This window comes from Phoca vitulina, unplaced genomic scaffold (assembly GCF_004348235.1).
Source record: "Phoca vitulina isolate PV1807 unplaced genomic scaffold, GSC_HSeal_1.0 scaffold6, whole genome shotgun sequence".
Classification (NCBI taxonomy): domain Eukaryota; kingdom Metazoa; phylum Chordata; class Mammalia; order Carnivora; family Phocidae; genus Phoca; species Phoca vitulina.
Genome location: NW_022589709.1, coordinates 53773539 through 53784404, shown reverse-complemented (window position 1 = coordinate 53784404; position 10866 = coordinate 53773539). Strand labels below are relative to the sequence as shown.

Below are 10866 nucleotides of genomic sequence, written 5' to 3'. Positions count from 1 at the left end.
CTCCTCCTCCAGGTCCTCTAGCTCGTCCTCCCCGGCGTAGGAGCGCCGCCGCCGCCGCTGCGCGGGGACCGCCAGGCGGGACACGCCACCGCTGCCCTCGTCGTCGTCCTCCTCTTCTTCGTCGTCTTCGTCCTCGCCCTCCCCTACCACGTCGATGTCTGTCTCCTCCGCGAGGCCGGAGGCATCGGACATCTCCGTGCTCAGGGTCATAGCTGTGGCGCGGCGGCGGCGAGGCGGCGCATAGGGGCGCCGGGCTCCGGGCTCCCGCCGCTCCCCAGCCCGGGTCCCGGGCGGCGGGCCCGGCACGGGGGCGCCACGCTGGGGGCGCCGCCGCTGCTCGAGCTGTGCCGGGGGCTGCCCGGGGGCTGCCCGGCGGCTGCGGAGGCTCGCGCCGCGACTTTGTAACTCCTACGCTGCCGCCAGAGCCGCACGGTCTCTGCACTCCCTCGGCTCCGCGCGCACCGGTCCCAGGCGGGGGACTTGACCTTCCCCTTTTGGAGCGGCCCGCGCCCGGGTCAGTGAGGAGGGGGTGGCGAGACCCCGAGCGGGCCAGTCAGAGTGCCGGGCGCCTGGGAAGGTGCGGGACGGGTGAGGGTCTAGGGACCGAGCTCGGCGAGGCGAGGGCTGAGTCCAGGAGAGGGCGGACCTTTCCTCGGCTTATAGTAGGCCTGTCACATGGTGTGCACGTCAGAGCGCTACCGAGGGAAGGGAAAGAATGCCTAGGAAATCAGCCCTGCTCAGGAGAGAAAGTTTACCCGGAGGAGGGAGCAGCAACTGAGAAGATGGGGGGGTGGAGGCCGAGGAGAGAGGACCCCACCACTCCTTGTCAAAGGGGTTGAGACCTGAATTACGCGCTGGCCCGCGGTGGTCTGGACCTAGGGCCGCTGCAGAGGTAGAATTCCCAGGCTCCTTCTCTCCAATTAGCCCTCAGCCCTAACCTCAGAAGCACTCTCGTGACGCGACAGTTTGACCACTCGATGGCCTGTAGGAGCCGTCCAGCCCGGAAGTAACTCCCCTCCCCCAATCGTCCGAGGTGGTCCCTGGGGAATGGCTCTGAGATCTGTTGGGTTGTCCCGTCTCCCTCAGACTGGGCCAGCGGCTCCCCATCAAATCTGTTGAGAAACCCCCAGTTTAAGCACAATAATAATTGTTTACTGACCTTTTAACCTGTCCCCTTCGGTTCTTCTCCAGAGACGTTTGTTTTCCGCCATCTGTTAATAAAAATGTGGTTAGGCTGGCGTTTTAGTCACTTATCCGCAATTGAATGCCCTAGAAACTTGACAGCTAAACTAAGCCACTCTAATGAGAGGATCTGACAAATTTCATGGGAATAAAGAAAGTAATCATGGAATGCAGAAAAGAAATAGAAAATGTTAGTGAAAACCCAAATACACACACACAAAATGCACCTAGAAACAACTCAGAAAGTTCTTTCGTAATGGGTTAAGGGACTCTATAATTCTTAGTAAGAGGAACATTCTAATCAACACTTCACAGTAATCTCAAAATGCTTAAGTAACTACAACATATACACATACCTCTACTCAGGCTTAATAATAGGAACTATATTAATTAAAAGTTTCAAACCAGCTTTTAAAAATGTTTTTGGAAAATCTAAATATTTTCAATAGCTACTGGTGGAAAGAAACGAAATAATATTGTAAAATAAGATTTGAGTTCTGTTCAGCCCAATTTTCCTTTTCAGGTGACAAGGTAGTAGAAATAACTCAAATACGCTATTTTAAGTATTCCTATCTTTGTCGTCAACTCTCATAATTGTGGCTAGTGTAAAAACCCTAATAGCTTGTGGAATTCACACTCACATAGCCATTCCTTTTGGATTTTTGCATTTCCCAAAATGCTTCTATTTCAAAGTGGGGACCGGCCTCAAATTTTTAGCTTTCTGATTAAAATGACCACTTAACAAAAACTATCAAAAATCAATGGCTTTCTGTAGGAACAATCATGAGCTGCCTTTGTGACGTCTTTTTATCCACCAAGTTTTTCACGTTTTCAAACGTCTTACTCCCCTTATCAATCAGAGTCTCAAAAATAAACTGACCCCCCAACCTAAGAGTTCTTTTAAAATCGAGTTTTTGTTGCCGAGGACAACTACCCCCCAGTTACACTTACAAATGACCCATAAAGTCCATCACAGATCTCTGAAAGATCTATGAGAACGCCTCAAAGTTCTAAATAAATTATTTTTCATTGATTCTCGTCTGAAAAATGGCTGAACCATTTCATTATTGTAATGGGCTCAGCATTAACCTGAGCCAACATTAATCAGCACTATTAATCAGGCATTACATTGCTTTGTTGATCTAGCCAGGAGTCCTTACTAAGGAGTTCACTTTTACATTTGGAAGTTGAAGTTTTATAAGTACTCAGTCGATAGCTAAATAAACACCATGATTTTCACTAGACTGAGGACTGGTGTGTGGCGAAGTATTTGAAGATAAAACGGAGAGGAAGAATTTGTTCGCAGACCATTAGTTACTTTAGATGATCAGTTACAGCCGTCATTCCATCACCCTGAACTTGTCTGGCCAAGGAGGGCAAAGAGATTGACTTTGCGTTCCGTTTTTGTAACTTTGTCCAAAGCTCCCTCCCCAAAGGGTTCAAGGGGTCTTCCCTGGAAACGTTTGAAAAACGTGGAAAATTATCTTCTGGCCACTCAGGGGTAAGTGTTAGGATTTAGTGAAGGTCAGAGCGGAAGATCAACCCAGGAGGAGCGCTGCAGGGACAGTGTTCACAGAGATTTGGGTGAGCTTTTCTAAAGCCCCACATTGGGGCACGTCACTTGCTTTGTTTGCTTTAGTTAAGCTACACATCCGTATGCGACCTTTAGCTCCGCGCTCGTGAAATTTCCGGAGCGCGGAAACCCAAGTGTTTCATTTCCCGCGTGGCTCCCTCTTGCCCCCCTCGTGCCCCACCTCCGAGCGTCCCTCCCAAGCGCGTTCCCAGTTCTCAGCCGCGGCTGGGAAATATCCACCGCCACCCACTCAAGCTAGCACGCGGGATGAGAAACTATTCTGTGAGGCGGGCTGGAGCCCACGCGGCGATCGCCCTCCCGTGTGCTCCGCTCGCGTGGACGCGGAAAGCTCCCGGCGCCTGCCTGGCCAGGTGGTGCCCACGTGGGGGAGGGCTGCCCCCTGGCGGCAGCGCGGCGCCCTGCTGGCCCCGGCTCAGGTCGGGATCCGGAGCTGGAGAAGCAAGTGTGGCGGGTGGACTCCCGGACTTCCCTCCCACTGCGCGTCCGGCAGCAGAGCTTTACGCCCCACTTCTTCTCTGGGGCGACTGAGCAGGAGCAGAGGTCTTTCTTTGGACCGCAGGTTTCTCATGTTTTCCCTTGGACGGTTTGGGTGCTCCAGCAGCCCCCGGGGGGTTATCGGGATTGTGTAGCCGCAGAAATCGAGGAAGCGGCGGAACCCTCGGAAGGCGCCGCCTTGGCCCCTTACATTCGGCCCCCTGATTGAGAGCTCCGTAAGATCCAGGGGCCTCCTTCGATGGGTGAAGGCTGGCGGAGACCTGGGGGATTAAACTCCCGGGTTGGGAACTTGGACGCCTCTCTTGGCCCCAGAGCATCCCAGGAGTTTACCCATGAATGTGAATACCAACATGTTTCCAAACTCGGCGGGACACTTGGGGCTGCGTCCCTCCTCGAAGTCATCCCACAAGCCTGTGCTGAGATACTACTTTGTGCCTAGTGAGGTGCTCATAGTCTCTTGGGGAAACCAGGTAGATAATTGTTATGCCCAGCGATAAGTGCTTTCTGATTCCCCCACTCAAAACTGAGTGGTGCCTCGGGGTCCTTGCCTAGCCTCAGAACCATTCTTTCACCCTGCGCTGCCCTTCCTTGGGGCTATATGCATCTTCCCTTTTCGTAAACTCAACCGTCTAGAGGCCAAAGGGGGCTCCAGTCCTTGTTTTTTGTTTGCTTGTTTTTCAGTGTGTGTTAAAATACACATAGCACAAAATTTACCACTTTATTTTTACCTTTTAATTTTTTTCTTGTGAATAGGCTCAATTAGAGGCTTATATGTAATTTATGTATAACATGAATATACATACACACAAATATCATATCAGTAACAATACAGTAGTAAAAATTTACCAAAGTGTACAGTTCAGAGACATTAAATACGTTCACATTGATGCAACAATCATATTATCCATATCCAGAACTTTTCCTTCATCCCAAACTGAAACTCTGTACCCATTAAACAATAATTCCATTCCCACTCCCACCCATCCCCCAGCCCCTGGCAACCATTATTTCACTTCCCATCTCTATGAATTTGACTATTCTGGCTACCTCATGAAAGTAGAATAATACAATATTTGTCCTTTGTGACTGGCTTATTTCACTTATAGTGTCTTCAAGGTTCATCCCTATTATAGCACGTATCAGAACTTCATTCCTTTTTAAGGCTGAATAATATTCTTTTCTATATATAGACCACATTTTGTGTATCCATTCATCCACCAGTGGACATTGGGGGTGTTTGCTCTCTTTCTGTTCCTTTCTGAACTTCCACGCACCTAGCTCTTTGTAACACTCTGTATGCAGTAGGCACTCAATAAAGGTTGGTCATTTTCCTACACTTTTTTCACCCCAGAAATCCTCAAAGGAACCCCATTGTCTTAAGAGAGCACACACATTAGTGAAGTCACAGCCATTGTTTTCCCGCACCCTTCTGGATTTGTAAACTCAACTTGCTCACAATTTTGAGACTTTCAGACTCACACTGCACATTATCTTCAATTTTAAAAAGTAGGAGTTAAGACTCCACCAGAATTAGTTCCAAAATTGTGAACATTTTCCACACACACACACATACACACACATAGTTTTATATCTCTTTTCTGCCTTACCTGTCCTAAATCCTTGGAGGTCTGAGATGACCTTAAAATATTTCTCTGGCTGTCCAGGTCCCTCCACTTCAGCATTCTCTAGTGGTTTAATATTCTGCCATGAGGGTTGGTTCACACATGCCACTGAGCTAATGTCAAGGTCACAACAAGCAGTGAAGTGGGTACCCCCATATGATGGCTGAGGAAACAGGCTTGCATAGTTGCTGTCGGGTGTTATAGAGGCCGCGAGGGCAGAGCGGAGCTTTCTGCCATCATGTCCCAGTTCCAGCAGCCTCTCCCAACACAGGACTCCATGGGCCAGGCTCTTTCCACCCCCTAAATCTGCTTCTCTAGGGCCAGTTAAGTGGTCTGAAAATAAGTTCAAGGCAAGGTATTACTGGCTGAGAGTAGTTGGTACCTCTCCCAAGAGTAGGTACATTTTAACCTGGGAATTCTGTAGATAAAATGTCATAATCCAGTTTCAAATTGTGGGTCTTTAGACAGTGTAGTTGGGAGTTGAGTTTCTTTCATGAAGAAGATATTTTAGTGGCTTCTGGGTCTTACTAAGCAGTCTATGCTTGCGCAACAGCTCCTTAAACAAGCATTTCATGGCCTCTGAGCAGGATTCAGAAATCCTCAAGAATTCAGAATGTCAGCAAAGGTCTAAATCTGTGTTTTATAACAGCGAAATTATTTACACTGACTCAAGAATTTTCATTACCACAGTTAACCTGGACTCGCCCTCCTGCCCCAACACACACCAACACAGAGACTTATTTAGCTCTGATCTCAGTGGTCTGCAGTGGCGCATGTTTAAATTTTGTATCCCAATCAAAAGTTCAAAAAATAGGGTGCCTGGGTGGCTCAGTTGGTTAAGCGTCTTCCTTCAACTCAGGTCATGATCCTGGGGTCCTGGGATCGAGCCCCACATCGGGCTCCCTGCTCAGCGGGAAGCCTGCTTCTCTTTCTCCCACTCCCCCTGCTTGTGTTCCTGCTCTCGCTATCTCTCTCTGTCAAATAAATAAATAAAATCTTTTTTAAAAGTTCAAAAAAATATATTTCTCAGGAATTTAACTGCAAAATACACACATCTTCCTTCCAAAGAGGACTCCTCCATTTAGGAACCACCTTCAATACTCCATCTCAGGAGTACATGCTTGTAGTTCTGTAATCTTCTAGTGTTTACTTACATTGTTTAGTAAGTTAATTTCTTGGAAATAGACTTATTATTTTTAATTCTAACACAAGAATTGAAAAAAATATTATTACCATATCTAGAAAGAGTTTATTTATTTTTTTATTTGTAGTTCACCCACGGGCTGTCTGTGAAGAGAAATCTATGCTTGGGAAGAATGGGGCTCTCTAAAGTGATTTTAGAGGTGCAGCTATCCAGACATATTGAAAATATAAAGGATCCTTTATAAGATCGTGAGAAAGCCTTGTCATTAATTGCAATTTTTTGTGTTTAAAATGTATACAGTGACCAAAAAAAGTATACAGTGACCAACCTTATCCATCCCACACACAAACACACACATGTACACATTTATACTCTGTTGCTTGCTGTCCAGGCTTAAACCAAGACTGAACTATCACCCCTCTGCTCTACATATGCAAACACAGCAAAACATCAAGATGTCCACCCTCAAGGGCAACCCTTCACCTGACACCATGATCTGGCACCAATCTGGTGGGGGCATCTGGGAGGTTAGTTGAAGTGGGATATAAACATCGGGCCCTGTGTGGAAGGCAGTCTCAGTATTTTCCACTAGAGGAATGTGTGAACAAATTGCTTTGCTAGAAAGCTTTGGTTGGCTAGCCTTCTAGAGCAGAAAAAACTGAGAATGGGCCTGAACCCAAAATTTACAGAAGAATAAATAAAAATAATGAGTGATTACTGGTAATAAAAGACATGCAAATTAGAAAAAGGTGAAATGCCACTTTCTTCTATCAAATTAGTAAAGTTTGTGAACATAATGGGTGTAATGGAAGGAACTCAATCATACACTTCCTGTGTAAGTGTAAAGTGATACAAACCTTCTGGCAAACAATTTGGCAATTGGATCTTAAGTGTCCATTCTCTCTGAATCAATCATTCTAGGATTGCATCCAAGAAAATAACCAGAAATGTGAAAAAAGATTTATGTACAAAAAAATGTTGCAGTGATATTTTAAAGGGAAAAAATTGGAAACATTCTAAATGCCCAAGAGTTAAATGTATTACTATATATCCCTAAAATGGAATCATTTGCAATCATTAAAAATTAGGTCTGTGACTGGAAGTCCTAGCCATAGCAATCAGGTAAGAGAAAGAAATAAAAGGCATCCAAATTAATAAGGAAGAATTAAAATTTTCACTCTTTGCAGATAACATATTATATATAGAAAACCCTAAAGACTACCAAAAAACTACCAGAACTAATAAATTAATTCAGTGAAGTCACAGGATACAAAATTAATATACAGAAATCTGTTGCATTTGTATACACTAATAATGAAGTGGCAGAAAGAGAAAGTAAGGAAAAAAAAACCATTTACAATTGTTCCAAAAATAATAAAATACCTGGGAATAAACTTAACCAAGGAAGTGAAAGACCTATACTCCAAAACCCATAAAACACTGATGAAAGAAATTGGAGATGACACAAACAGAAAGCTATCCCATCCTCATGAATTAGAAGAACCGATATTGTTAAAATATCCATGCCACCCAAAGCCATCTACAGATTTAATGCAATCCCTATCAAAATGCCAACAACATTTTTCACAGAAATAGGGCAAATAATACTAAAATTTGTATGGAACCACAGAAGACTCTGAATAGCCAAAGCAATCTTGAAAAAGAAGAACAAAACTAGAAGTATCACAGTCCCAGGTTTCAAGATATACTACAAAGCTGTGGTAATCAAAACAATATGGTACTGGCACAAAAACAGACACACAGATCAACAGAACAGAATAGAGAACCCAGAATTAAACCCATCCTTATATGATTAATCAATCTAAGACAAAAGAGCCAAGAATATACAATAGGGAAGACATTCTCCATAACACATGGTGCTGGGAAAACTGAACAGCTACATGCAAAAGAATGAAACTAGACCACCTTCTTACACCATACACAGAATAAACTCAAAATGGATTAGAGACCATCAAATGTGAGACCTGAAACCATGAGACTCATAGAAGGAAACATGGGCAGTAATTTCTTTGACATCAGCCATAGACACATTTTTCTAGATATGTCTCCACAGGGAAAGGAAACAAAAGCAAAATTAAACTATTGAGACTACACAAAAATAAAAAGCTTTTGCACAGTGGGGGAAACCATCAATAAAACAAAAAAGCAACCTACTGAATGGGAGAAAACATTTGCAAATGATATATCCAATAAGAGGTTAATATTCAAAATATATAAAGAACTCATACAACTCAACACCAAAACAAAACAAATGCAATCCAATTAAAAAATGGGCAGAGGAATCAAAAGGAATAAGATCTTGCCATTTGCAACGACGTGGATGGAACTGGAGGGTATTATGCTGAGCGAAATAAGTCAAACAGAGAAAGACATGTATCATATGACCTCACTGATATGAGGAATTCTTAATCTCAGGAAACAAACTGAGGGTTGCTGGAGTGGGGGGTGGGGTGGGAGGGATGGGGTGACTGGGTGATGGACACTGGGGAGGGTATGTGTTCTGGTAAGCGCTGTGAATTGTGCAGGACTGTTGAATCTCAGATCTGTACCTCTGAAACAAATAATGCAATATATGTTAAGAAAGAAAAAAAGAAGAAGAAGAATGTAGCAGGAGGGGAAGAATGAAGGGGGGGAAATCGGAGGGGGAGAAGAACCATGAGAGACGATGGACTCTGAAAAACAAACTGAGGGTTCTAGAGGGGAGGGGGTTGGGGGGATGGGTTAGCCTGGTGATGGGTATTGAGGAGGGCACGTTCTGCATGGAGCACTGGGTGTTATGCACAAACAATGAATCATGGAACACTATATCTAAAACTAATGATGTAATGTATGGGGATTAACATAACAATAAAAAAATTAAAAAAAAAAAATGGGCAGAGGACCTGAATATACATTTTCCCAGAGAAGACACAGAGATGGCCAACAGACACATGAAAAGATGCTGAACATCATTCATCATCCGGGAAATGCAAATCAAATCCAGAATGAAATATCACCTTACAACCTGCCAGAATGGCTAGAATAAAAAAGACAAGAAACAACAAGGATTGGTGAGAATGTGGAGAAAAAGGAACCCTTGTGCACTATTGGTGGGAAAGCAAATTATTGCAGCCACTGTGGAAAACAGTGTGGAAGTTCCTCAAAACATTAAAAATAGAAACATTATCCAGTAATTCCACTACCAGGTATTTATTCAAAGAAAATGAAGACTAAGATGCACCCCTATGTATATTGCAGCATTATTTACAATAGCCAAGATATGGAAGCAATCCACCTTTCTATCCATTAATGAATGGATGAAGAAGACATGGTATAAATGTACAATGGAATATTATTCAACCATAAAAAAGAATGAAATCTTGCCATTTGTAACAACATGGACGGACTTAGAGTGCATAATGTTCAGTGAAATAAGTCAGTCAGAGAAAGGTAAATACCGTATGATTTCTCTTATATGTAGAATTTAAGAAACAAAACAAATGAACAAAGAAGAAAAACCAAAACACAGATTCAAAAATACAGAGAATAAACTGGTGGTTGCCAAAGGGGTAGTGGGTGGGAGAATGGGTGCAATAGATAAAGGGAATAAGAGTACACTTATCTTTTCTTTTTTTAATCCAGAATGTTTTTACTGGGGGGTACCAGGCTGCCTCAGTTGGTAGAACATGTGACTCTTGATTTTGGGATTGTGAGTTCAAGCCCCACCTTCAGAATAGACTTAAAAATAAAATCTTTTAAAAATGTGTTTATTGGGATGATTTCCTACTCCTCTTGATTCTGGGTGCTTGTAGCACTGCGTCTGTCTGAAGGAGCATCCTTTTCCTTCTGTAGACTGGCAACCAACACACAAAACTACTGTTTGTGCATGGCTAAAGACAGTGGTGATTTTATAGCATCCTGGGCATTTCACATCCATGAAATAGGAAGTGGGGCTACGCACCAGGTGCTTCTTCTTGGAGCTTCCCCTCCTTCTCTTCTGGGGATGGGTGGAGGAGGTCCTTGGAGAGGGGCATGATTTCATGGGGAGGATGCCACTGCACGAAAGGCCAAGTACACTTACCCTGATGAGCACTGAATAATGTGTAGAGTTGCTGAATCATTATATTATACACCTGAAACGAATATAACACTGTGTATTAATTATACTTCAATAAAAACATTAGGTTTGTGAATAACTTTAATAACTTGAAAAAATCTTAAGACTAATGTAAATGAAAAATCCAGATAGAAAATTACACATAGTATTTTAACAATTTTTTAATATACTGTACATGTAAATAGCATGACTGGAAGGAAACACAGTAAAAAAGGTCAATTGGTTATTTCTGGGCAGTGGGACTGTGGGTGGTTTTTATTTTGTTATTTCTATTGTACTTTTCTGTTTTCCTAATTATTCACATGGTGCAATTTCTAAATTGCTATGTTGTGACACCTGAGGAGCACAATTAGTGTAAAAGACTACAAACTGAACAGTTTATATCATCTGAAGCATAATTATTGGAACGGACACTGAGAATTTTAATTTTTTAAAAGTTTTATTTATTTATCTGAGAGAGAGAGAGAATGATCTGGGGGAGGGGCAGAGGGAGAAGTAGGCTCCCCGCTGAGCGGTGAGCCTGATGCGGTGCTTGATCCCAGGACCCTGGGATCATGACCTGAGCTGAAGGCAGACGCTTAACCGACTGAGCCCCCCAGGTGCCCCGACACTAAGAATTTTAAATAAGCATGATAAATATATTAAGTAGAAACAGGAACTTATTAGTAAGATCAAGCAAGAAAAATAAATACTTTTCAAAAAAACCCAGGGG

General features: G+C 43.5%; 1 protein-coding gene across 1 annotated transcript in view; it reads right to left on the bottom strand.

Moving 5' to 3' along the window:
* The window catches only part of FOXD1 (forkhead box D1), a 2347-nt gene extending 2131 nt beyond the window's left edge, over window positions 1-216 (bottom strand). The window contains exon 1 of the mRNA XM_032403554.1: window positions 1-216. Within this exon, the coding sequence (XP_032259445.1) occupies window positions 1-210 (210 nt within the window). The 5' untranslated portion in view covers window positions 211-216.
* Between the last annotated feature and the right edge of the window lie 10650 nt (window positions 217-10866).